Source organism: Atractosteus spatula, chromosome 17 (genome assembly GCF_055471065.1).
Source record: "Atractosteus spatula isolate fAtrSpa1 chromosome 17, fAtrSpa1.hap1, whole genome shotgun sequence".
NCBI lineage: Eukaryota > Metazoa > Chordata > Actinopteri > Semionotiformes > Lepisosteidae > Atractosteus > Atractosteus spatula.
This window is the reverse complement of record NC_142722.1, coordinates 16,665,831-16,693,419: the sequence shown is the minus strand read 5'-3', so window position 1 is coordinate 16,693,419 and position 27,589 is coordinate 16,665,831. Positions and strand designations below refer to the sequence as shown.

Genomic DNA, 27,589 nt, shown 5'->3' with positions numbered 1-27,589 from the left:
AGAAAATCCCAATTAAATACATTAAGATTCCATATTGTAACAATAAATTGCTAAAAGGTCCAACGGGAGTGAATACTTTTGATAGACTCTGTACCTCCTCTTTCTTTTAGGCTTAACACAGTGCTCTCCGAGTGAGCTGCAGTGAACAGTGAGTCTACAGTGTGAGCTGTAGTCTACAGTGCTAAACTATATCCAGCAGGAGCACTACTGACAAAGTCTGCCGATATTGTTCTGGATTGTTAGCAGGGCTGCCCTGAGCGGCACATCCAGTTTGGAACACGTTCCCTGTTACTTCTGAGAAGAGGTAGTTAGTGTCTTCGGTCTCTGGTGTTGCCTGCAGGAGAGAACGGGGATGAGAAGCTGAACGAGGTGATGCACGAAGCCTGGCGCTTCAACCGGGACTGTAAGCTCCTGAGAGACGGGCTGCAGGGCCTCAGCTGGAACGGTAATGTTCTGCTTCCGATGTTGTGCTCTTTCATTTCGAATCCTACCGCTTTGTGACAAATCAGACAAGATAAGATATGTATTATTGGCCATATACAACTTCTTGTAGTAGTACCAACTTGCTCTCCATGAGACACACAGACAGGGAGAGAAGCTGGGGGTCAGAGTGCAGGGTCAGCCATTTATACGGCGCCCCTGGAGTAGCTGGGGTTAAGGGGCTTGCTCAGGGGCCCAACGGAGTAGGATTCCTCTGCTGGCCGCGGGATACGAACCCGCAGCCTTCCAGCCACAGGCGCAGATCCTGAGCCACAGAGCCACCCCTCTGCCCTGCGTGCCACCGGGCGCACACGTCCCCTAGATCCTTGTCACCTACAGGGTACTTAAAGTGTTAGCTGGCCAATTCACACACCTGCATGATGGGCACTTATTCCCGTAGCTTTGGTGGGAAATAAAAAATTCTTCACTGATGTCTACTGTAAGGTCATCCCATCAGCACATGCAGTAATTTCCTGAAAGACAGTTGTAGTAAGTGCTCGCCCTGGGGATATATCCTAGTGAAATTCTGTCGGTCCACCAATACAGTAAGTAGGTGAAGTGCAAATGTGTAATTTGCTCATATGCATTTAAAATGTTCAATTTCAGCTCTGAATCTTTTCATGCTTTTGTCTGATGTTTTAAATTGGTTTAAGTGGTCGCAGAATAAAGGGTAAATGATTCTCCTACACTGTTGGGACTGACTCGGTGCTGGGGCTGTGTTTCACACAGCCTGGCCTCTGTGTGCACTGCGTGATCTGTATAGCAAGCCGGAGGGATGGGGCAAATCTGACTGTTCTTTTGTGTTTCAGGGAGGACTTTCTCAGACAAGGTGGATCGCTTGAAGCTGGCTGAAATAGTGAAACAGGTCATAGAGGAAAAAACAAATTTGCAGGACTCTCAATAGCAAGTGCTGTTATTTTTTATTTTCCCTTTATTTTGTTTTGTATAACTGTTCTTAAAATAACTTGTAAAGAGTAATTTTTATGTAAATGAAGTACAAGACTTGAGGAATTTTTTTCAGACTTGCTTGGAAATTACTGTACAGCTGCAGATAAAAACAAAGGACTTGTTGGTACTGTAATATTTTTTACAATTAACAAAAGAGTACGTAGCGTAACAAAGCCTATATTTTCATTTCGCAAAAAAAAAGAAAAAGACAAAAAATGAGTACCCAGTGGAAGGGAATTCATACATTTTAAAGCTGCTTGTCAGGACTGTCAGTAGTGGTGCTTATTATTTTATTTTTGGTTTTATGAATGCTCTTTATTTATTTAAAAAGTCCTTTACTTGCTACCATGAGCATCCACAGCCTGACACTTGGATCATAAAAAGTCCCACAGTTTGTAAACTGGCTTTCCTGCAGTTTCTTCCTTTTAGTCTGTGTGATTGTCTTTTTGATTTTTTAAATGTGTTTCATTTGCACCTCATCTTGCTTAAATTAAGCATTTTAAGTTAAGCATTTTCTACAGAGAACTGGATGACATTGAGGGCTTCTCCACTGACGTTTGCTACAGGAGTTTGAATCAGGCACAGGTTCTTGTGCCTCATTGCAACTTAAGTCATGAAAAAAAACTTGTGTGGTGCAGGGCACACAGACCCCAAGGGACTCCAAAATTATTGGTTGCACTAATGCTGCAGTTTTCAAAATGGTGTACCCATGCAAATTCTCTTTAATTCTGTTGTTGGGGTCATTCTGTGGCCTCTGAAGATGCTTGGGTAACAACCAGTTTGGCTCTCTGCATGCTTTAGGTTCCTCACTACTGTACCACTCTGGAAACATGCCATGTTTTGCCCTAGTCTTTTATAAGCGATACTTTAAACAGACAATTTAAACACTTTTTGTCTGTGGCAGAATTGCCATGAATCTTTGTTGTTTCTGTGATTTTTTTTCCTCTTTTCAATTGAGCCCATTCGATAAATGGACCTACTGTACAGTACGTATTTACTTTATAATGGCTATGTATGGACTTTGCCCTCGACCGCTCCCATTGCTGAGGCATTAGCAACACTGGGAGGAGTTGTTGCGTCTCCCATTGAAAAAACCGCATGTTCTCTGGCAAAGCTCCAGGAGCTGTGGTTGTGGCCAAAGCAGCCTTGGCCCAGCTGAAGCTCACCCACTTCTGCCAGTATGAGCTCATGACACAGCTCAACCAGGCTGTGTCTGCTTGAGAGGTCTCAGGCTCGCAAGGGGTATTTTAAAAAGATCTACTTAATGTTCCCAAAGCTTGCTCTACTCTGGGGATCACAGTTGGGAATCCTAGCTTTGGAGGCCTTCCCATGGTCTCATACAGTCAGACTATTCCCGCTGGAAGAGTCCCAGAGTCTGGGGATCAGAGCTGTTGGTGCCAGGCAGTGCCAATCGGCAAAACCATCAAGCTCAGCAGGACTGTCTGATTCCCACAGAGCCCAGGAACCATAACCAGGCAACCGTTTCACGCCACTGTTGGAAGACTGTTAAGAGAGTGCAAGAGCATGAACTAGGCAGCTCTGTTTGTTTTGTGATAGCGCCTCCTTCTGGGCATCTGTGTTGCATTGGATGGAGCTGCGACTGTCCTGCACCTGGGGCTGGGGCTGGGGCTCTGCAGCTTCCATGTGAGAACTGCGGTCATGAGAAGTACAGTATGTGTCCTAACAGGACACAGCTCTGTGGATGGAGCTCTTTGACTGTTGCTAGAGCACAGCAGGGTGTCAAACTGTAGGCAAGTTAGCATCTCTGAGCCAAGGCAGGAATTACAGGAATTTAATTTCATTCCAGTATCTTCTTGATTGATCTTGTATATTTAATTTTATTCTTATCTACAGTTTCTTAATCAATTCCAAGACATTGAAATTGGTGATGAAGACACCTTCTGATCCTGCATGGTTTTGTCCGATAGATATCACAATATATAGCACTTTGCTCCGCATATGGTGGAGGGGGATCAGTCTGAACAGGCATGCCAGGCCAGTGTGGTACTCAGTGGGTCTTTCGACATCATAATGTCCCCAGTCCTGTTTTCAGAATTGGAAACCCATAAGAAAGCTGCTAATTTATGTCCCATTTTGAGGTGGTTTAGTTTTCTGAACTAATTACTCCCCCTGTGGAGAAAAATACAGTAAGTGAAATATGGAGGGGAAGATTCCTGTCTGTATCTGTTCACAACATGTGTAAGAATAGGCGGGCTAATACTGTAGCATTTTCTTCTTCTAGTCCCTGATCTATTATGTTGACTGACATTGTGAAAAATACATTTTCTTTTAAGAGTATTTTAAAACCTGGATCTCTGCTTTGTTTTTACAGGGACAAATGCAATAGCCAGATTGCTTTTTTATTGTGTTCCTTCCAGGCATATATTAAATAAACAGGACCTTTCAGGTGTGTCTGAGGGGGGCAATGTGAAACTGCTCTTGGCCTTGCTAAGGAAAAAAATGTATTTTCCATTTCAGTATTAAAAAGATCAAATAAACAATGATTTTAGGAAACTTACACAGATATACCAGTCGATGAAAGGAGTTTTTAATACTATTAGTTGTGTTTCTTATTGCTGTACTACATTGATTTAGAACAAGCTTCCATTGAAGTCCATCCTGTTATTACTAATTTGCTCTGGTGTGGAATGAGTACATTACTGAGGCATTTTAACAGAATTAATAAGCAAAAACCGTGCTTTTTCAGTCTTTCCATGCCAGCATTGTTCTCAGATAAGTTAAAGTTTTTAGTGGCACAAAACACTTGAGATGATCTGCTTTCAGATGCATAAAACAAAGTAGGTGTGCAGGGGGGTCCAGCGCCGGTCCTGGAGGGTCAGTGTGTCTGCAGGGCTGCTTTCCAGCTCGACTCTTAGTGGCCTAAATCAGCCTGTTAAATGCTTATTTGGACCAATAAACCAACTGCTCCCAGCTCTTAGGTGCTGAGACCTGAAAAACCTGGAGACATGGGCCACTCCAGATTAGCCACCTCCAGCAAAACTGGGTCAACTAAAGCAGCCGTGGTGAAGTACCTCTCTCCAGAATGCAACAGCGTTGCCCTCTGTTCTGACCCCTCCTCCCCTGTCCCTTTGAAAACCCTCCCAGAAATGACCACAGCTTCCCACTGCCATGGGAACCCACTTGAAAATTCCCTGAAAATGTCCAGTGTTTTTCTTCTTACTCCTGGTTTTTCACAGGTCGTCTTTTAAGGGTGTAGCATTACAGCCGTGACTGGAATAAAGGAGTGTGAGCATCTCGCTTTCTCCTTTGGTGCCCGACATAAGGCTGTCCAGGGTCGCTGCAGTCCGTGCTGCCTCGGAGAAAAGAGGCATGTCACAGGGCCAGAGGCAAAACACAGAGGGAGCCCAGAGAGGCGTTCAGCACTTACAAAGTGGGAAAACTGTGGTTACAGTTCGGATGGAAGAAGCATGTTGGATGAATTCATTTCATGTTACTGTAATTGTTCTCTCGATTGCCACTTTTGTATTTAAGTTGCATTGCAACCATCTCCTCTGGTTGTCATGAATATGCTGATTATTTATATTAAAATGATTCTTTACAGCAGTCCTCTGTGTTGTGCAGACCTTTTGATTTCCTTTTGGATAATGTGGTTCGACAGGTGCAGCATGGAGAGAGACTTTGTGTTTGTGTTCAGTAGATCACAGTGAGATTTTACATGATTTTCTCTGCAGCCATTTGGAAGTTATCTGGATTCTTTGGATGTTGACGTCTGCGAACATTGGCCCTCTCGTATGAGTGTGTGTGCACTGTGATGGACTGGCGTCCTGTCCAGAGTGTATCCTGCCCTGCACCTCTTGCTCGCTGGGATAGGGCCCGGCTCTCCTGCGACCCTGAATTGGATAAAGCGGTTAGAAAAGGGATGGGATGGGATGGAAAGAAAAAAATGAAAATGCAACTTGAGAAGAAGATGCTTTCCTGGAAAGGTGCTGTTAAAAAAAATGGTGGTGTCTGATGGCTGCACTTTAAGTACATTTTATTTTTACATTTTCTATATGGTTGGCTAGTATTGAATCTGCATCTTCTGAGACTAGAATTTGCTTTGGTTCAAAGTATAACTCAGATGGTAGATAAAAGTGAATTCAGCGGTGGAGAAGCTCTGAAAATTCAAACAACTGTCTGTCAAATCAGAAGAAAGCTTAAGCATTCTGCAGAAACGTGTTTAAATAAATGTCTCATAAGGAGATCACAAATCCGTTCTAGGATTCATGTGGTAAAAGATCAAAGTCTTTTGTAGTGTATCCTTTACATTTTGGTTATAAAAACATTGTTCCAAGGATCTCTTGTAGCTGCATATTGAATCTGGGGAATCTGTTGGCCGGTTAGTTCCGATATGGTCTTTGACAAATTGACTTGGCGTGTGAATAAACCTGTCTAAAAAAAAAAGTTTTAATTTGTTATACCGCAATGACAATATAACTTTCATTTCTGAGAAACAGGGTTGTTGAAAGCATCTGATTAAAAAAAAAACTGCACAATCTCTTCAGAGGGTTTAGCAATAGTTGCTCTCACTAAAGAAAACCCACTGGGCTGACTGTCGTCGGTGCCTTTGTGGATTTTGTAATTAATTTAATACAAAAGCCTGAAATGCTGCGTTTGGGCCGATTGACCTGCAACTGCATTGAAACTGTTCTTTATCGGGGGATGTGTGCCATCTGTGAAACGCTTCAAGCGGCACAGGGGCACGTACCTCTCGGATTTTGAGCGCTGCGCCTTTAAGGGCGTGACGTACAGCAGCCGCGTTGACCCGGAAAGAGTTGGGACGAGGTGGGGGGTCGTGTGGGTTACGTCAGTGTTGTTTTGACGAGTGTTGGAAGAGTCTTGTGTCGCCGTACTTCGTCTGGGGAAGGGCTTTTCAGTCCTGTTTTGTGTCGGTTATTTATTATTTTTTATTTCCCTAATTGTTTTTTTTCCCGTCTGGGTTTGGAAGGTATTCACCTTTAACATATGAGTGTGTCGTTGGTGGTGATCCGTCTGGAGCTTGCGGACGACTCACGGCTGCCAGAAGGTTTCCAGTACTGCGCTGGTGAGCGTCTCGTCCGCGGAGCCTGCGCTCCCACCGACCCGTCGTGCGTGGCGTGGAAACGGGGCAGCGACACGCAGGGCAAGTCGCTGCCAGCCACTGGCACGTCTTCGTGAAACTCAGGGCAGTGCAAGTCACCGTGCCGTGCACTGTTCCTAAGCAACAGACGGCTCAGGATTTCAATTACAAATCGCCGGGACCAGATCATGTAATTTACTGCTGGCTGGTGTTTTCTAGACCGTGCACAGAGTCCTTCGGACACTGGAATATTGCAAATGAAAACTGCAGTTTGCAGTGACGAATGAGCTTTGGCTTGATGGATCCCGCACCAGCGAGCTGTAGGTGCCCGCACGGCAGGTTTAAGGTCGTCTAAAGCTTTTTAGTCATCTTGAAAGTGATGTTATGGTTTTATAGAGCCTCTCTGGGGAAGCTTCGCGGGTTTGGTGTCTATCTTTCTGCTTCTTGTTCATGAGCGGTGTGCTCATGAGTGACAATATACGTGGCTTTTAAGTTTCCCTGAGTTGCTTGTTCATCTGTCCTTCCGGATCTGAGAAAGAGAGAGTTAATGATTTGGTTCCAGGTTCCTGAATCTGGAATGTCAAGCGGTGGTTTGGCTGTCGACAGATCCCACTGATTCTGGAACACAAACAATACGTTTTACATGGCGAGCAGTAATTTATGTTGCCACTGTGCAGGTATTGAGCAGCTGTCATCGGGATATTCGTGTACTGTATGTCTGTAGCACAGATAGCAAACATTGAATTAGCTTTTCTTAGCTGGGTTTCTAACAGGAGGTCAGAAAAGCATCAGTTCTTGAAGACCTGGAACAATGTAGTCATGATCCATTAAGAAGGTGGCTTGTTAAATTAAGTAATTTAGAGGACATTAAGTTTTTGTTTGAGTTAAGTTAAACTAATTTGTTTAAATGAAGTTCCTTTAAACACGTTATTCATCAGCGTATTACACATATTCTTCAAAAGTAAAAGATTTCAGGACCTTTTATATGACTGAAATGATGGATGCAGTCCAGTTCTATGACCAAGTGGATGGTGGCTCTCCAGGACCATGGTTTGGGGTGACATAATGAAAGTTTTTTTAAACTACACAGTATTAAGTGTGTAGAGACATTTATGAGCTGTAACAGACTGCTGCGTGTAGAACTTGTCAGCTGAATGATCATGCTAAAACCACATACCACTGCGCATCTTAAAAGATTGGTTCTGCTGTTGCGTACCCCCATACAGTTAACACGTGGCAGCGTGTGATTGAGTGATTGGCATGTTTGGTGTTGTCCTGCCATTTTTGCTCCACCTGTGAATAATGATGCACTCCGAAAGTGCTCAGACCAGCGTTGTCTGAATTTCCATCCATCTGTTTTCTCACCACACCATCTAATTCGGTGCAGAGGGGAGCCGGAGTCTGTCCCAGCAAGCAACTGGCATAACGCAGGGCAGACAGATACACCCACACCAGGGCCAATTTTCCCAGAAGCCAAATAACCTACCAGTATGTCTTGGGACTGTGGGTGGAGACCTGCACAAAAACGGAAAGAACATACAAGCTCCACGCAAATAACGCTCCAGGTCCAGAAGTGAACCCATCTCACCAGCGCTGAGAGGCAGCAGTGCTAGTCACTGCATCACCTTGCCACCTTGTCTGAATGATTTTTCCTAGTGCTGTGTCTCGGGGTTGTGTTATCTTCTGATTTTCTTTCCATTTGAGCTTTCTCGTTCTTCATTGAAAAACCTGTTCAGAGCCTAGACGTTTTCTTGCTTCCAGCTTTTAAGTCATGGGGGACTTCATGGTGAAGTTGCACTTGTCAGCAAGAACATAAGGAAGAAAAGGAGGCCAACTGGTGCATCTCGTTCATTTGGGTGTCAGTAGCTTAATGATCCAAAAATGCCACTTAACTACTGCTTTAAGGATCCCACAGAAAACTGCAGAATAGTGTCGCTTGGGTGACACACAGGCAGCTGGGTGAACTTCTAGCTACCGACTGTCTCCATTGTCTCACTCTAAATACACCCATTAAATAACACATTTAGTGTCTTAGTCTGCACCTCATATTTTAAAAATAAAATAAAATCGGGAAAGCCCTGAAGCAAAGTAGGGCGCAGAGCTGTATTGAAGCTCCAGAGTTTGGAGCTGGGCTCTGGACTGCTCCATTAATGGTACGTGCTGAGAACACAGTAAGACAACTCCTTTGTCCCGTCAACATTGAACAGTGATCATGATAAACCACCTATCTCTGGCTAAAAACTGAAAGAAAAGCCTGAAAGAAAAAAAAACACAACAAGATGAGTGAATTTAACTCTATATGCAAAATTAAAAAAAAAAACTTTTCTTGAAGAATTTATTAAATAAAAAATATCTTTGCAATATTATATGTATCTTGACATTTAAACTTTTTCTTATCAGAGACTTGAAAGCATAGTACACAGGTTTTCACAGTGAGAATTCTAAATGTAAATTGTGTACTGAAAAATACAGAATCTTTTAACTGACAGTTTAAGTTTATAGTAGCCAAATAGTTAATCATTTTTTAAAGGCGTTTGTAATGGGGCCCAAACTGGAGTCAGAGCAGCTCTGGAGCTGGAGCTGGGGTTGCTGGTCAGCTCTGGGGTTCCTGACCTACAGAAGTCTTCATTAGTAAAAAGAAATACTTTAGTGTTTGTGTTATGGAGCGAGTTGGGCAGAGAAGTGATTTCTGCCTTACTATGCCTAAAATTCAATAAATAAAATGGTTAAATTACGCAGTCAACATATAATTGTCAAATCAATAGATGGCTAAAGCCCTGAACAAGTTAAATATTGGAATGTAATTTACGAGACTTTAAAATAAAGGGAATTTAACAGGCTTTCTGTGAGTTAAAGGACCCAGACAGCTGTGCAGTCTAGCTGTCTATGAGCACATGACTTCTGCATTTCCCACTTTCTGCTTTGGGCCACAACCCAGTGGCTGCTTGGTTCCTGTCTGTGACCCCTGTTCTGGTCCCTGTTCTCTTCTTTTCTGACCCCTGTCTTTTGTAGTGTAGCGACCAACACAAGATCAAGCTAATTGCTTGTCGGGTAAAGGTTCCAATCAAGAAACTGAGAGCAGAGCTGTATGGACGCCCTGGAGGTTTTAGTCTTAGGATTGGAATAGGGAGGTTCTGGTCCAGTTTGTTCGGCAGTACTCTTCCAGGACTCATGGAGGGTTATTATCAAGCTGCTATTTTATACATCTGACATGCTTTAAAAAGTCTACATTGTCCCTGTGGTCATGCTTTCTGGTGGAACCTTGGTCACGCTTTCTTGACATTTTCTCACTTTTTTTCTCAGAAGGACTGATGTCCAGTGGAAATGTGTACAATGTTGTACATCAGCAGCTCGTTGTGCACCTAATGTTATATTTAATAGTGAGGAAAGACATTTTTTGATTGTCGCCGGTGAGACAATGCTCTTTCGGATAACCGAGTAACTGTCTGACTGTAGAGCACAAAGATCAGCATGCTTGGAGTCTTTCAGTCCCAGGGTTAATATCGACAGCTGAGAGAGAAAATAACTATCATCTCTGTGCTAGAGAGCATCTGGAAGAATTGTAGTGATGTGCGAATGAATCACCTCTGGCACAAGAACGCCTAAATCTAATTCAAGTTGGCTCTGAGGGTTCAGATAATTCCCTGCACCACAAAGAGCTACTCGATCGTGATAGTTCACAATGCTTTCCTCATGCGGCAGCAAGTTCAGTTTGATAAGACTTCTCTTTTACTTTATTTGTTATTGAAAAAGCAATTCTGGCATCTTAAATGGAAGTAAGCTTTTGGTTGAATGTGGTCTGGAATCGTGTGAAATGTCTCAATCTCTCTTTTTGTATCTGGACCTTTTTTTAAGTCGCCATGTAACGGACCTCATCATTTCCAGAACGTGTGCACGCTTCTGTGAATTGTACCTATGACACAGCAGTGTTCATCCCTCACAAAGCACGTGGATCTGCTGCAAAAGAGCGTTATTGTGTGGTGCCCTGCTGAAAGGAAAGCTCCACCTGCTTGTTTGTCATCCCGTAGCTGCAGTATCATCATATTTAATTCATATTCCCCCTCTCTGCGCGCAGCTGGCGACATGTCGGATGATGAAATCAAAGAGGAGGCGCTGGGATCGGCCAAGGCCTGTCTGAGTGGGAAAAGCACCCTGGAGAAAACAGCAATTATACACCAGCATCTTGGGAGCAGGGTCATGTCGGACATGGTCATTGAAACCATCAGCCCCGGCCAAGGTAGGGATTTCCGGATCTCGGAATATCGGGTGAATGACTGGAAGGAGCACCTTTTTCCTCTCTCCGGGCAGGGACTTTTGTGATGCCCGTGTTTGTTTGTTTTTTAACCTTCAGATCAGAGTGATCCTGGGAGTGCACCGAGTTCCAGGGACGCGGAAGGCAACTCGCAGGAAAGTCCCGGCACTTCAGAAAAGAGTAAGACCGGGAAGGAGGCTGCGGGACAGGTCCCAGACTCCCCTTCCAAGCAGCTGCCCGACCAGATTTCCTTCTTCAGCGGGAATCCTTCTGTCGAGATTGTCCATGGTATCATGCATCTTTACAAAACCAAGTAAGTGGTTGGCTTTCAGTTCTGCTTTTGCAAAATCCCCTTTAACCAGTCTTGTCCTTACTATGCTAGTCGCATGTGCAAACATCACTAGTTCTGTCAGCAGTTTTAGCAGCGTCGTGATCTGGACGTGATAAGCAGCATTAGAAGATGAATGTTTTAAAGTCAGTTTTGAAGAGAAAGGAGCTGGCGTGTGAATTATATAACAATTAAGGAGAACTTTGTGCTCTAGGATATAGAACTGATTAAAGTCATTTTCAGGGGACCCTAAGCCTTTTGTCTTTGCACAACTCTTGATTTTTTCGCTTGATAAGTTTCTGTGAATCATCTGCTTCAGTGTAAAACCATCAAAGAACATATCCAGTGCACAAGCGAATAAGAGTGATTTCAGAAAGAGCCTTGGTTTAAGAGATATTTAAAGAGTCCCATTCAGTAGTTTTCTTTACCACATTTACCACTGTGGTGCTGACCTCAGATGTCCTCAGAATCAAATTATAATGAATAAAATACTGTCAGTATAATTTTAGAATCTGCTTTTTATATCTAAGTAACCTATTTTGTTTGTTTCATGGAGAAGCAGGCGTAGTTGATATGGGGGAGTTGAAAGAGCCCTTTGTCACTAATATCTAGAAAACCTCACTGAGCAAGAGTTTGGGCAGGATTTTTGGCAGATTTATCTATATTCATTACAACTTCTGGAAGAGATTTTGATATTCAGCTGTGCCATCTAGTGTGCAGAAACCTAATCTCCAAACTTCCCGGCCAGTATAGTCAGTGAAAGCCTTACTGGTATGCACTCTTCTGCTAAAAATAGAACATTCAAGCTGCACACTCTGAGTTTATTCATTATCATTTTGTGCCAGATTATAGTTATCTTTCATGCGTTCTAGTTAACACAAAAGACAAGTGAAAAAGTTCAAGTACCATTGACTACTAAAGAACCTTCCTTCAAGATTCTTCAACTTCAACTCTTCAAATATGATTTCCTACACTAACCCACAAATCCTATTGACTGTCAGTAAGTAAAATCTCAAGTCTTCTATGACTGTCACCCAGGAACCACAGCCTGCACCAGGATTATAAGTTTTATAAACATACAAGAACAAGGCTGAAGTTTGGATGAGCAGTCTTTTTATCTGTCACATTTATAGACAGGTCTATGATCATCTTCAGTCGCTGGCTGGTGTGTTAGTAACCAAATAATGGTTATGGCCGATGCAAACAGTGAGAACTTCCTATTATTTTGACCTTGAATAGACGTTTCTTATTATTTTGGTCAGCAAGTGTGTATTGCAAGATTAAATATCATTGATATCAGGTTAACAGGCAGGTTGAAAAACCTTTTGTTTTGTGATCTCCTGACATTTATTGGAGTTTATTAGCAGCGGAGACCAGGGTGGAGAAGCATCTGGGAACTGGGACCCCTAACTGGAAGAGTGTAGTTTCAGGTCCTGGGTGGAGCCGTGCTGTTTTTCCCCTGAAGAAGATGCTTCAGTATAATGTCCAGCTTTATCAAAGGGTATAGACTAAATCACTTTGGGTAAAAGTGTCAGCTCAGTAATTCAATTTCTCTGCATCCCTCGGGTTAATTTTGTGCTCTCTGGCTCGTAGTAAGATGACGTCCCTGACAGAACACGTTCGCCGCAGTGCCATGCTCTGTATTCTTGCTGTCCCTGCCGCCATGACGAGCCACGATCTCATGAAGTTCGTAGCTCCCTTCAACGAAGTCATGGAGCACATGAAGATCATCCGAGACTCCACGCCCAACCAGTACATGGTCCTGCTCAAGTTCAGTTCCCAGGTAGATGGTGGAGCACTGACATATCCTGCTATCCTGCTAAAAAATAAGAAAATCTGTTCTGAAAGGGTGGAATTGTATTTTTTTTGCCTGTGGATCAAACAGTTTTGATTATTTACATCTTGACTATTTTTTTATAATTTGGAATAGACAGTTATTTTATATGAGATACCCACCCAATTTGGATTCCTTGTGCTGAGATGTATAGATGTGATCGAAACAGTGCAGACAGGCTCCTCTGAGCTGAGCACATACAGGAGGGTCTATGCCCATTAGGAGAGGGGCACGTCCCTCGCTGGAGTCGCTGAAAGGCCGCAGGTCTCCCGAGGTGACACGGGGCGCTATTTCACTGGGAGACAAGAGATGACTAATCCCACCTCAAGCCCCAGCAGTCACATGTGCCTCCTGTGTTAAACATAGAGAACATAAGAAAAGCCTTTCTAAGTAAAAACGAAATGGGCGTGGGGCAATGTGCATTATTTTCCAGAATCCCTCTCCTTGCTCATTCGTTACAGCATTGCTGATTTTTTTTAACCATTGACACAATAGAAAGGCTTGATTGGTCTTGGTTTTCCTTGAACCATTTGAGGTGTAGGACTATTATACTATTAACACATTTCCATCGTAAGAGAAATAGTGTCTACGTCGTTCAGTTATGTACGGTATAAATATTGGAGATTTAAGAGAAAGTATTAACAATATAATGTTAGCTGTTAAAAGAAGTAGAGTACATAAAGGGTATGAGGGGCATCAGTGTGAAAGGTCTCCTTCCTGAGGAAGCCTGTTTATGCCCAGTCTTGGTCACAGATGGTGTATATATTGTACAAACACAGGCTGTGGGTCAGTTGTGCCTGTATGACTTTGAAAGCCTCACACAGTGCTGCTCCCTTTGTGGCAGTTACATAGTGTTTCTATAGGGTTTTCTGTCACATGATGTGCCTTTAAACACCTTTGGACAATTGTTTCCCAGTTAAGAGCAGTCCGTTTGTGCTAACTGAAGAGAAATGTGTGATTTTTCACAGAAATGCTCAGCTGCTGAGTGTTCTGCCTCATCAGTCCTTCAAGGGCACTACAAGATGTTGATCACTAATCACTCCATTTGTTTCACATTTGAATCCTGCAATTTTCCAGTTGATACACATTATCATTAGGCATTTATTTTCATCTTTTGCAACACCAGATATCTGTATAATATTCTTTTCAGCAGAATGAAATTTGACAGAGTATTGAATATAATATATAGTCTGAATATAGTATTAGAGTATTACAGGCTAACATATTTAGAATTATGGGTTATAAAGATAAAATCATCCTGTACCCAGAGGACAATGAATGAATGTGCCAAATTAGGGTCTAGTGAAGACATAATGATTGCTGATTGCATCTTGTATCAGTACTGGGGCACAAGGGCTTGGAAATCAAACATCAGTTTGATTAAAACCCCCCTTTTCTGTGTCACATCGCTGTGTTGCATTAAATTCTTCGTGCTGTATAAGAGAATATCCTTGTTTTAAAGCCATTACTGTCTCTTTACAGTCTTTACAGACAATTTCAATTTTTAATGTAGAAAACTAATGGACGACAAGGTGGCACAGTCGTTAGCATTGCTGCTTCTTAGCTCTGGGGCCTGGGTTCACTTCTGAACCTGGGGTGCGATCTGTGTGGAGTTTGCATGTTCTCTCTGTGTTCCCGTGGCTTTCCTCTGGGTGGTCCAGTTATCTCCCACAGTCCAGAGACATGCTGGGGGGTCAATAGGCTTCTGGGATAATTGGCCGTAGTGTGTGTGTCTGTGTCTGTGCGCCCGGCGATGAGCTGGCGTCCCGTCCAGGGTCTGTCTTCCCTTGTGCCCCATTGCTGAATAGGCTCTGGCTCCTATGTGACCCTGAATTGGTTAAAGCTGTTAGAAAATGGATGGATGGAAGAAACAAAACAAAAACTAAAGAGGATTGTCTTACATCTATTTGTATTTTTAAAATGAATTTAATGTTTAAGCCATGAAAATTATGCAGCACACGTTTCATGCAGACAGCTGAGACATTACCCAGCCTGTAAGTGAGCAGTCTGATACGCTGTCATAAATGATCTCTGCAGTGCTTCCTAATAATCTCTCTCTTCTTTGCCAGTGTGGCTATTTCCACTGCAGCACTAGTCAATTTTTAATTATGCTTTTCCTTTTACAGGCGGATGCAGACAGCTTTTACACGAACTGTAACGGGCGCCAGTTCAACTCCATTGAGGATGCGGTCTGCCAGCTGGTCTATGTGGAGAGGGCAGAAGTCATTAAATCTGAAGAGGTACCTACCTTGGCAGCACAGCAGCTGGCTTAACCCTGTTTGGGGCTGTGACATGACCCAGGTTTGATGCAGTGGCTGAGCCACGTCACAGCCCTGGGTGTTAAATTTTTATATGGGCCCTAATATGATCTCTTGTTTTTGGAATCGATATGCAGCACGTTTTGAAAGAAGAATGGAGAGTTCTATTGAAATGACTCCAAATGATAATGTCTTTGAAAATTTTATTATTGACAACAAATAATTATTCGTGGATAGAATTACAATAAGGAAATAGAGGTACAATATGTATACATGATATAGATCAGCACAGTAATTTTACATTTGTACAAATTCAAAATGTCCAGAATATAGTAATAATACAATTAAAAAATGCTATATACTGCTAACCCTGTAAAAGTAAATATGAATTCACATGAATTAGTCCCTCCTGCATGTTTGAATACAACCCAGTGAAGGGAGGACATCACCAGTGTCCAAGGCCCGTCCAAATATGACCGCAGGACCCCAGCAGAGCCTTTGTTCTCTTCCTCCAGGGAGCCAGCCTGCCCGTCATGGACCTGACGGAGCTCCCCAAGTGCACGGTGTGCCTGGAGCGCATGGACGAGTCCGTGAACGGTGTGCTGACCACCCTCTGCAACCACAGTTTCCACAGCCAGTGCCTGCAGCTCTGGGAGGACACTACGTGAGTGTGCCCCACCCCGCCCCGCCCAGAGCTCATCTCCTTGCCCACACTGCGTAGTCTGTTAAACACCTTGATCATCTGAGTGAGCTGTAGGTTTTGCTGGACCTTCATCTAAAATATTGTTAGTGGTGTCTTTGGGATCAATACTAAATCCTGAAAAAAGAAACATATTAGGGTTATCAGTTATGCATCTTGTTTTCATCCGAGTTTGCTGACTGTGAATATTTCTCCTCTGTTCAGTCCACCTATCATCAGATCACGGCTAGAGATTTAATAGATAAGTACCTTCCTTGAAACGCAAGTTCACCGTTCAGCATGATAACGACCCAAAGCACATGGCAAAAGCTACAGTGCAGTGGCCCGATCTAAATCCAATCGAAAATATATAGCATGACTTGAAGATTGCTGACCATCAGGGCTCCCCAAGGACCTTGACAGAACTTTAAACAGTTTTGTAAAGACAAATGATCTAATAATGACAAGTCTAGGTTTGTAAAGCTGGTAGAGACCTGTCCCAACAGACTCGTAGCTGTAATCACTGCCAAAGGTGCTTCCACCAAGTATTAACTCACAGGAGTGGAGACTCATCCAATTATGATATTTCAGTTTTGTGTTTTTAATATAGAATATTTTCACATTAGAAACATTTTTCCCTTTAAAAGTAAGACGTATGGTGTGTAGATAAGAGGAAACTTCCTCATTTAAATACATGAAATTGTGGAAGAAAGTTCAAGGGGGTGTGGACTTTCTATAATTTCTGTGTAATTAACATCACTGTTGTTTTCCCAGGTGCCCTGTGTGTAGGTACTGCCAGACTCCTGAGCCAGTGGAAGAGAACAAATGTTTCGAGTGTGGCGTTCAGGAGGTACAGTAAATAAAATTCACAAATTGCAAGATAAAAAGCATCAATAAAATAATATTTGACCAGTTGTTGCTGTTTTCTAGATGCACATTTAGGTTTTTAGGTAATTGCACTTGCTGTGTGGGATGAAAACATGTGATTCCCTACAGGAAGGCCCCTAAGTCTTTAGATCACACCCAGTGCAGTGAAGAGCTCACAGATTATTGAGAAAGATTATTGCAGTGATTTGTCTGAGTCTGTTTCTTTTTGACCTTCTTATAATCTCCTTATGTATTATTGATGTGCATGAGAGTTCCACTTAAAAATAATTTTAGAATCTTGGTGAACAAGGCCTCCATCATGAGTTCGGTTTGGACTGAAGGCCAGAGAACTCTGATTCGGATTTGGGCTCTGCTGTTCATGGATCATGAATCTTCAGGTGTTCAGTGAGGCGGAATTGTACTGAGCACTGCTGAGGTCGGCTGGCTCCTTTCTGTGCAGCAGCTGACTGACTGTTTCGGTCCTTCGCGCTGATGCCAAGCCCCGCTCTTTGTGCTGTGGGCTTGTGCACGTTTCCTTCATCTCTGCTGCGCTCCGGAGCACGGGCTGTTGGCGGTGCTCCAACATGATGGTCCGTCCTTTTTTTTTTTTTGTCATGGCGCCTTCCACAGCCCCTTGCCACAGAGCGCTTTGCAGATCTCCGCAGCACTTAACTGTAGAACGCCAGTTGACCCTGTGGACACGGCCGACAGGAATAACTCCTGTTGGTCCCAGGTCCAAAAGTAGCCCCCCGTTTCAGGCTGAAAGGTGATGGAAAAACAAATGAGGGAATTTTCATAAAGTTGTGGTTTTTGTTCGTTTGATATCTCGAATAAACATTGAAAGACTAACCGCAAAATAAAGATACAGTGAGTTCAGTGTGAAAGCACTTTCACACTCTTCCCAAGTGTGAGGGTTTACTTACCCGAATGGACTGAATACACCCCCTGTCATCTGGAGGGGACGCTAGTTGTGTTTGACTTTGTCGCGTCTCCCTCCAGAACCTGTGGATCTGTCTGATCTGCGGGCACATCGGCTGTGGGCGCTACGTCAGCAGACACGCCTACAAGCACTTTGAAGAGACGCAGCACACCTACGCCATGCAGCTGACCAATCACAGGGTGTGGGACTATGCTGGAGGTAAAAAGACCAGGAGCTTTCTACTACAGAACTCTTGCGTATTAAAATCACTCTAAGAGGCTCTTCGCGAGCAGCATTATATATTAAAACCTATCAAATTGAAATCAACAGCCTTGACATACAGTAGAAACATTCAAGGTTTGGCATGACTGTGGAAAAGGCAATTTTTTTGTATGAAAATAGAGTCTTATTACATATTTAAAAGGTAGCCCAGGTAGTGTTAATCCTTTTATGAAGCTTAGCAAATTATGCCGAGTGCTTATATAGGTAAATGGCTTATTCAGGTAACTAGTTAATTTACAGTTTATAATCGTGTTTTTTTCTTTGTTGAATGTGTTTTGTTACCTGTGACACATTTTAGAGATGCGCTTCATACCTCTCAGGGTTTTATGAAATGATCCTTTTCCTCTCTATTCAAGACCCAACAAAAATGTTCCTTTAACTTGTTTCTGACAATCCTTACAGTTCAGTCACTGTTCTGGACATTTTCTTTGCGCTTTTTACAGGGCAAAAAAAACAACAACAGGACCATCAGTAAAGTATTTTTTTCCCATTACTTCCATTATTTTGTTTTCTAGATAACTATGTTCACCGCCTTGTCGCCAGTAAGACAGATGGGAAGATTGTCCAGTATGAATGTGAGGGAGACATCTGCCAGGATGAAAAAATTGATGCTCTGCAGCTGGAGGTAATTTTTAAAAAGTTGTTTCAGTTGTTTCCTTGTTATGCCATATGTGGTGTGCCAAGATACTGATGCCTGGGGGGGGGCAGAGCCAAGCTGCTGGTACCGTTGACCATTAAGGGGGCTCAGACTTTCTCGATCTGCCTTATCTCACATGTGACTGCAGCAGAGATTCCCAAAACCTGTGGCCCTGGGGCTTTAAAAGTTATTTCAGATGACCTTTCCAGGAAAATAAGGGAATTCTCAGGTACCGTGAGGGAGCATGGGTGGATCGGATGAGTCAACCACAGCTGGTTTTGTTTTTTCTCTAGTATTCCTACTTGCTGACAAGTCAACTGGACTCTCAGAGAATTTATTGGGAAAATAAAATCGTTCACTTGGAGAAGGATACTGCAGAGGAGGTAAGAATCCCAGACATTTATTTTTTTTTAATTTCTGTTTCGTCGCGTTGCTGCTTATTGTGTAAATCTCTCATCTCCACTTCATCCCTTTCTTCTTGTTTCTTATGAATTAAGTACATTTATTTTTCAGACGGGGGTCTTGCTCATTTTTGTGCCCTTGTGTATTCGGTCTGTCAGTCTTCAAGCTTGTGCAGTTAAAGGCCAGTCTGACATTGAGTTTATATTTCGCAGCTGAACGTGAGATGCCGTGATACTGGACTGTCCTCTATCGACACTCCTCGGCTTCAAGAAGTGTTTCAGTGAATGTAGAATACTGAGAGTCCTGGAAATCATGCATGTGGCCAGCAGGTGGCATTTTTATCCCTGGAGGAAGTTGTTAATTATTGCTAGCCCTTATCTTTTCACCCTTTATGGCCCGAATTTTTGTTTTTGTGTAAACAAAGAAAGAAGTGCACATACATCGGAGGTCACTATTCAGTTCTGGCTCTTTGGAAGGTTAACTCTGGCCAGCGTCCGCCTTGATTCTGCAGTCGAATGTCACTGAAACTCTTCCCTTGCTCCTCTCCGAAACCCTAATTCCGAGTTCATAGACTTGTTTTCTACTGGCCATAAGGGTGACATTTCTCTGTTCTCTGTTCTCTGGTTTATACTTAATGACTTCTGACTGACTGCACACGTTTGTGGATACTTTGAGTCTGTATCAAAAAGAATCAGTGTTCTGACTATCCATGAAGAACCTACATGAAAGAGATTTTAGGATTGTTTCCATGATGTAATAATGGAATTAATATAAGATAACACATGCCTGATTCTGTTTCTAAGCATACATGTGCAGTTACATTTCAGGAAATTTCTCCGATGTAAACCTCAAGGATTTCTGAATAATACGTCACAAATAAAAGCAGTGATCAAAACTCTGCGTATATGAGATTTAGTGTAACAGCATAGGCAAGAGAAAAGTTTGTATTTGGCCATGTGTCTTTCACAGTCTGGGTTAATCAGGTTAGCTGATATAGCCGTAAAACAAGCTGGCTGGCAAATGTGTCAGATTGATGTATAAAACACCTCAACGATTATGAAGCCCTTGAGAGCAATGTCCAGTTCTTCCTGAATTAATGCTTTTCAGAATTATTCATACAGATGAAATAAGAATCCAGCACCAGAGTTTCATGAATAACACATTTCCATTAATGTTGTTTTCCTCCTGAGCCTGATTTTTTCATATGCTGCTTTTTATGACTGTGAATTTCCTGGTTGACATTCTTGTTTTTTTTTTACACAGTTTAGTTTGTGCAAGAGATGGGCAGTAATGTTGCATTTTCATCTGTTTGTATTTACAGATCAACAACATGAAGGCTAAATTTAAGGAAACTATTGAGAAGTGTGACAGTCTGGAACAGAAGCTGAGTGAGCTCACAAAAGAAAAACAGTCTTTGGAGAAGAAGTAAGATTCTGTAAAGCTTCAAAACCTCCTCTTTGTGATTAACATACATTGTGAACCATACGTACTATATATTGTAGGACATTATACGACAGTATAGGGGTGGACTTGTTTATATGCAAATGTGGCTATTTGTGAGGTTTCAGTGCAGAGACCATGTCGGTTGTATAGCCATTTCAATATTAAGCCTTGGTGCTGCCTGAATTTTCCAACCCTATCAGTAGTATATTCAGATCCATTTGATAATCGCCCATTTTAGTAGATGATGTAGGCTATATATATAACAGCACAAGATTTTTTGTTATCTCCGCCTCTTGTGATCCAGAACAGTTGACGAAGCTTACATTAATTAGCCTTTTTGGTGATCAACTTTTAGAAAGTCTTGAATCTTGAGTGTTCCCTGTAGCAAGGTAGCAAGAATAGTTATTTTATTTATATTATTCAATACTGCAGCTGTTGAGAGCCACATGGCCTGTGGTTTTCCACGTTCCCCGTTACGTAAAAAAAAAGGATAAGATGTGAACGCTCTGCTGTGGGGTAGATTGTAGGTAAAAAGGACTGTATTTTTTTTTGTGCAAAAATAAATGTTATTACAACTCTAAAGTATATATGAGGTGAATTACCAGCCATGGTTTCAATTGTCCATTAGTGGTGTAAAAACATTCTTCTCTGGCCTCCCAAGCCCTTCAGCATTTGCATTCACTATTTACTATAGTGACTCCTTCTACTATTTTTGATAGCCCATCGACTGGGGGGACCTGCTTGCCCCTTGCCTCCTGCCTGGGCCTGGAACTGAAAGTCCCATTGTTCACAGGAGCTGTTTCAGTCAGGATGGTTTGATTGTCCTTGGCCTTTGTGGAAGGCCCACAGTCCTTTCCATCTCTCCTTCTCACCTCCACCTGCAGATGTCTCTTCATCCCCCCCCCCCCAGGTCTGCAAGGACTCCCCCCCCCCCCAGCTCCCTGACTCCCTGCTCTGTGTTATGTAAAGTAAGGGAACTCCTCCTGTTCCAAAGTCCCTTTTTCATCACTTACTCCAGTAGCCAAAGCAGATACTGTGTCCTTTTGGCCCACTCCAGGCGGTGCCAACCCCATCACTGCTCTCTGATAGGTGTCAGCACTGTGTTCACTCCCAGAAAGGGGGGCTATGGGGTCCGGTCTCCCCCACACTGCCTTGGTGGAAGCTCGTCCCCAGAACACGTGCTCCTGTATCTCCTCCGCTGAGCACGAGTCCCAGGGGCAGTGTAGGCTTCTGCTTGGCGAATGTCTGTAGAGGACCTGTCTCATTGCAAATCTCTTAACCCGTTTATCTGAGGGTAAGATCATCTTGATGAGACTCTCGTGCACGCCCCCCCCCCCCCCCCCCCCATCCCCCACACACTAGATCTGACAGTGACAGAGAGGAGGGAGGGATGCGAAAGGATGAATCTTGGGAAGGGGGTGTTCCTAAGCCGTGTTTGTATCGATCAGGAATGGGCAGAGAGCTCTCCAGCTTAGGCGTGGAACTACTGCCGTCTCTTATGTCTCCTTTTTTACAGTGTTAAGGTTACCACTTTAACATCCCAGTCCTGCTGAGGTTTCATAATAGCGTCTCCTTTGCAGTGAGTGGGGGGGGATATGTCAAGCTCCACACAGGTGATGTGCTCAGGATCTTTTCCTGACTTACCGCTGGCTTCTCACCTCCTAGGCCCTCACCTGTCAGCCCAGAGACACCCTGTAACACCACGAATGAAGAATTTATGAGGTGTATAGCTTGTGAGTTTAGAAATATGCAGTGAATTTTTTCCATGTGTCCTTGTGGTTTGGGGGGAGGGGCTGCTTTAAAGATGGCGGCCTCGGACCTGGCGCCCTCTTCCTCACCGCGCGCTCCCGGCTGTGTGTTGGCAGGTGCGCGCAGCTCAGCGGCCGGCTGGCGAAGCTCGGGGGCGAGCTGCGGGAGGAGGCGGAGATGAACAAGTGCCTGCGGGCCAACCAGGTGCAGCTGCAGGCGCAGCTGCGAGAGGAGGAGCGGCGCGTGCGCGAGCTGGCCGAGCACAAGGACGGCCGCATCGCCGAGCTGCAGGAGCAGCTGCGCGACGTCATGTTCTACCTGGAGACCCAGCAGCAGATCAGCCAGATGCCGGCCGACGCGCGGCAGGAGATCCAGGAGGGGCAGATCAACATCGCGTCCGCGCCCGCCCCCAGCCCGGGCAGCACCGGCAGGCTGGCCGGCAGGAAAGGCCGGGGGAAGAGGGGCAAATAGAGGACAGAATGCGAGAGACTGCGAAACCAGAATCGTCGTGGGCAATCGGGGCTGTTTTGTCTCGTACAAGCGTGTTGAACTGGAAGCAGGACGCCAGCGGCAGAGTGATGCAGGGGCCACAGCCAGACCGTGGCTGGAAAGACCAGGAAGAGCTGTGGATAATCCGCTTTTTCCTAGAGCCTTTCTCCGAGGAGATGCTGACAAGCCGGATCAGATTGGTTTTCCACATTATTCTTTCCCTTCCCTGTGATCTCGGTGTAGCTTTATCTCTTTTTTTTTGTTCTTCCTGCAAAAGATGTTTCTGGAGCAGACACATCGTCCTTAACGTGTCCTTGTCGAAGTCTGTGTCAAAACAATAGCAATGTCCTAGTATCCATTTACATAATGACTTTGATGTCTGTTTTCTTTTTGATTGATTCAAAGCCAAGTCAAGCTTTACACTGATATTTATTTGCTATTAATGTGTAGAAAACATATTTCTAGATCTTTGGACATTAGAAAATCGTAACAAAGGAATCCATTTGACCCATCATACTTTCCTCTATTTGATCCAAATGCAATTTGATTGACTTGACAATTGCTGGAAAAGCCGTGATACTCTTCATGGATTGCTGTTTTGTCCCATATACCATTATAATGAAATCAATGTAGTTTTTATAATAACTGTCAACGTTATCCAGTGTTTTTTGACATTTTTTCTTTCAGCATCTGATACCAGGGCCCTGATCTGGCGACCTGATGGTTTTCTCTTTTAGGTGTAAATGTTTTTTCATCAGCACATGCAGGACACACACTGATTCTTCCTGGGCGCTAAACTAAAGCACACTCCACTGCTCCTGCACTGGAAAAGTTTTCTTCCTTTTCCAAACATCTCAGTTTAAGCTGCTTTCAGTTTTGAATAAAGTAGAATATCTGTGTTTAGTGATGGTATTTAAGTGCATTATTATTGCTAATGGTACCCAAACTCACCTGCAGGGGTTTCTAAACTACACTGCCCTCCCTCTTAGCAACACAGGTGTGTAGGCAGGAAACTGTAGACACATTGTTCAATATTGTCAACTGCTGTATATCTCTGTGGCTACTGGTGGTGAATGGTGCTGTAACAATTTTGAATTTTTTGACACAAAGACCTGGCTCAGGCCGAGGGGAGAATTTATTACTTTACATGAAAAAGAGCACCCACACTATATTCGCAGGACTGTCAGGACCACTCTGTATGAAGCACAGAACCTGGCTTAGCTGGTGCTTGCAGCACTGCAGTTCAAGGGTAATGAAGGGATACACTGCAAGCTATGCATTATAGATTAATAATCTTTTTGGTAATATAAAGTGAAAGCAGATACAGTATAATATGGACATGCCTCAGTGTCATTGATCGTCAGGCAAGTCATCAGAAAGTGCCACACCACACCAAGGGCAGGTTTCTGGGCAGCTACGTCTACTACACACGCCAGATGATTTGCGAGATCTCTGTTGGATTGTCACAGATCATGTAGAAAATGTATGCTTGGGAGTTAGTTTGGAACTTTTTGATGGCTCTTCTGCTGTCAGTGGCACCATTTTAATATACTCACCTCAGTGTTGTACATGTGCTATTGGTAATGTTAGATGACGTTTCATTTTTACCCCAAAATTATTCATCTGGAATGTGCAATTTGTATTATAGACCCACTCCTCCTGTTGTTTCTATCGTCCTTTCCAGTGCCATGTGTGTGTTTCGGCGCCACTGTAACATTGTGCTGCAGTTGTATCATACTTGTCGCAGCTGCAGATTGAAATATGGAATGGCTTGTTGGTGTTGTGTTTCTACCATCCCGAAGTGAGCACTTTGCAAAAGGGTTTTTACCCTTGGGCTAGCGAGACGGGATATTCCTCTTTTGGCCACAGATTGGGTTCCTCATCTCATACAAAGAGAAGCATGAGTAACGGAAGGCTCCTGCATTGTATTTACTTGACATCCTTGTCTAGGTACTGGGGTGGCCCGTGTTTGTTCAGAACCGCTCTCAAGTGGAGTGTAGGATCTGGTGCCAGACCCGTACGGCTGTCCGGCCGAACCCGGGTCACGCGTGGCAGCGCGAGGACGTTCGCCACAGGTCTTCATCAGAGCGCGAAGTCGTTGTCCCTTCTCCCCAGTCAAGGAATGACGGCCTACACCTGCAAAAAATAACACTCCCCGCCCAGCGTTGCGCTTCCTCTTGAAAATGTATTTTCCGAAATGACGGAATGTATAGCGTCAGGTGTTTTTTGGGCCGTACTCATTTCGGTTATATAGTTCAAACCTGTTGAAAGAGTACTGCTCTCTCTGCGCTGTCTTGTGAAAAGCACATTTGTCTTGATTTTCTTGACAGTGGGGATGGCCTCTCTGGGGCATTGCTGTGTTTTACATACTATATTCTGCAGGAGTCCACATTTATTTCCCAAATATGACTAGATCCTGTTTACCTACATCTCCTGCTTACCATGGCCACCTTCCTTGGGTCATCTGAGTCACTTTCTGGTCTAAAGAAATCGAAAGCCAAGAGTTATAAAGACCTTTTTTTTTCTTTCTAATATTCCCTTACATTTTCTCAGTTTTGTTTTTCAGGTTCCCTGCCATGGTGTTTATACAGGCTCCATTAGTTCAGACGGGGGTTTGCTCCCCCGGCACTGCAAAGCTGAGCCTCGGCTCAAAGCGGAGCAGAGCGACCAGCAGAGCACCCCTCCCCTGTCGCTGGGGTTGGGACGAGCCTGCTTCCCAGCGCCCCGTCAGGTCAGAGCTCCTCCACGCCTCTGCGCAGCACCAGCCCCCCTGCCGGGCGCTGGGGAGGAGGCAGGAGCGAGGAGCCCGTCTGGCCCTCCTCGCTCTCCCTGGGCTGGACTGGAGGTGGGGTTCGAGTGTAGAGGTAATTCGCCCTTTATAACAAGTACGTTTTAATTCTTATTCACGCCTGTACTCTCAGCATCCAGACAGGTAAAGAGAACAATACTGTTTTTATTTAAGCCAGTACTACAAAAAGAGAGTATCTTCCAGTATACAGTAAGATACAACATACAGTGTAGAAAACAATATACAATTTACAGTCTTGTATGCAGTGTAAAAAAATACAACATTCTACTGTAGGTGGTAATTGATAGCAGTCAATCTGCATTTAGCTGTTAGTTAGCCTGAGTACTGTGGGCCCAAGCCAGATTCTTGGAAATCTGCAACCCTAAGATACAAAGCAAACGTTCCCAATCCTGGTCCTGGAGGCCCACACACCTGGTTTCCATTCCAGCTGCATTTAATTACTTAATTGACAGCTTAATTGAATTAAAAAAGGTGCTTGATTGGAATGTTTGCGGTCCTCTCTAGACTCAAGAGTTTGGAATTTGATTTTAATTAGGAAATGCAGTAGTTAAAAGGCTACCTCCCGCAGGCTAACATCTGACAACAGTCACACAGTTCAGATTAATCCTGTGTGATGAAGTCCATTATAAATTCAATCTTGTAACTGACAACGAGGATGAAAGAACAACCCCCAGGACCAAGGTTGGGAACCGCTGGTGTTAAGAAGCTCCAAACTGTGTGGGTTTAAACTGAAAAATGACCGATATGTGTGTGTGTGTATATATACAAGGAGGAAGGGGGCAAAATCCGTTTGTACGTGTCACAGCGCACAGCGTTCCTAATTACTGAGGACGCTGACATGGTGCAGATTGTACTAAGGCATCAACCTGGTGCCCTTCACACGACGGGTGTAACAGAGCACACATTGTGAAGAGCTGTTCCCTGGTTTTTTTGGGAAGTGTGGAAATAAACTTTTCAAGAATGTGGTATGTAGTTTTAACCTGTCTGGCTATTTTTATTTTAAATGCAGTGTAGTGTGGCACATTACAGTCCCGGGACAAGTGGACAAAGGAATGTGTGGTTGTGTGATATGAAGACAGCTACAGTACACCCCCCTCTCTGATTTTACACCAATAAGAAAGGTATGGAAATGAGAGGAGGCTGTTCCACCCCCCCCGGCCTCAATACAAGCATCTCATCTGCAAGAAAAGGCTGAATGAGATCTTTGCAACGATTCATCCCATCAGCCCTTAAGCCCTTTGTATAAGTACCCTCTTCTACCCTCGCCTTTCCCGTTTGGTATATTTTAATTTCTTCTACTACCTGCTTGTGAGACCCCGCCCCCATCTGCATTAAATGTGTCTGCCAGGTGTCTGCCCAGTTACAAACTGTCTCTAAATTCTTTTGAAATGTTATTTGCTGCTTCTTCAAATGAGGGTTAAACTCTTCAACCGGCTGAACCAAACACTAGCCCACCTCCGGCTCTCACAGCTTCTGTATCCAGGCAACACTCGCCAAGAAAGCTGCGGGCCACTTGTCAGTCGACTCTTGTCAAAACGGCACGGTCAATAATCCACATGCTACGTGCTGATGTCTTGACGGGAGCCCGGACACTAGAATTTTGAATCCTTTGTACTCCTTGAGTGTCTCTAGCTGCCCTGTGCGGCTTCACTGAGGTCTTGACCTGGATAGAGGCTCCAGCCCGCCTGGAGGTCTGGGCAGAACGCGATCTTGTGACCCTCAGTCAGACTCGCTCTCCAGGATCCCGTCTACCAGCGGGAGACCTCTTCGGCCCCAACAGCCTGTGAAAGCTCCAGCCCTGCCCTCTCCCTCCTGTGGCCTGGCTGCGTTTCGCCTGGAGGTGAACACTAGGGTCTCAGCATGACCCAGAACCTCTAGGGGGCGCCCTACCCTCGGGTCCACTATTTCCAAACCAGACCTTCAGTGTGGCTTCAGGGAGCACTGGGGTGTGGGAGGTGCTGACCTTCGAACGAGACATTAAGCTCAGGTCCTGACCATCTGTATTCCCACTGCTTTATCCAATACAAGGTCATGGGGGAGCCGGAGTCTCTCCCAGAAAGCTGGGTACACCCTGGATGGGATGCCAGTCCATCGGTCCATCGCAGAGGTCCAGACCGCTTGGGCGTAACAAAATTCTCATTTTTGCCTCGAATT

General features: G+C 44.1%; 2 protein-coding genes across 5 annotated transcripts in view; both read left to right on the top strand.

Moving 5' to 3' along the window:
• Window positions 1-4,992, top strand: part of mapkapk5 (MAPK activated protein kinase 5) — a 38,443-nt gene extending 33,451 nt beyond the window's left edge. For 3 of the 4 annotated variants that reach the window (XM_088935748.1, XM_088935749.1, XM_088935750.1), the window contains exons 13-14: window positions 341-445; window positions 1,290-4,992. In XM_088935748.1, coding sequence (XP_088791874.1) covers window positions 341-445; window positions 1,290-1,384 — 200 coding nt within the window. In that variant the 3' untranslated portion in view covers window positions 1,385-4,992. Of the gene's footprint in view, window positions 1-110; window positions 175-340; window positions 446-1,289 lie in introns of those variants that run through there. The other variant, XM_088935751.1, reaches the window with a different exon arrangement.
• A 1,198-nt stretch (window positions 4,993-6,190) lies between these two features.
• On the top strand, window positions 6,191-26,407 carry brap (BRCA1 associated protein). The gene is made up of 12 exons (XM_088935791.1): window positions 6,191-6,472; window positions 10,563-10,724; window positions 10,839-11,052; window positions 12,661-12,850; window positions 15,028-15,141; window positions 15,675-15,823; window positions 16,613-16,688; window positions 17,705-17,843; window positions 18,422-18,531; window positions 18,837-18,926; window positions 20,267-20,370; window positions 22,254-26,407. The coding sequence occupies exons 1-12, from the start codon at window positions 6,394-6,396 to the stop codon at window positions 22,606-22,608; spliced, it is 1,782 nt and encodes a 593-aa protein (XP_088791917.1). The 5' UTR covers window positions 6,191-6,393; the 3' UTR covers window positions 22,609-26,407.
• Window positions 26,408-27,589: the final 1,182 nt, after the last annotated feature.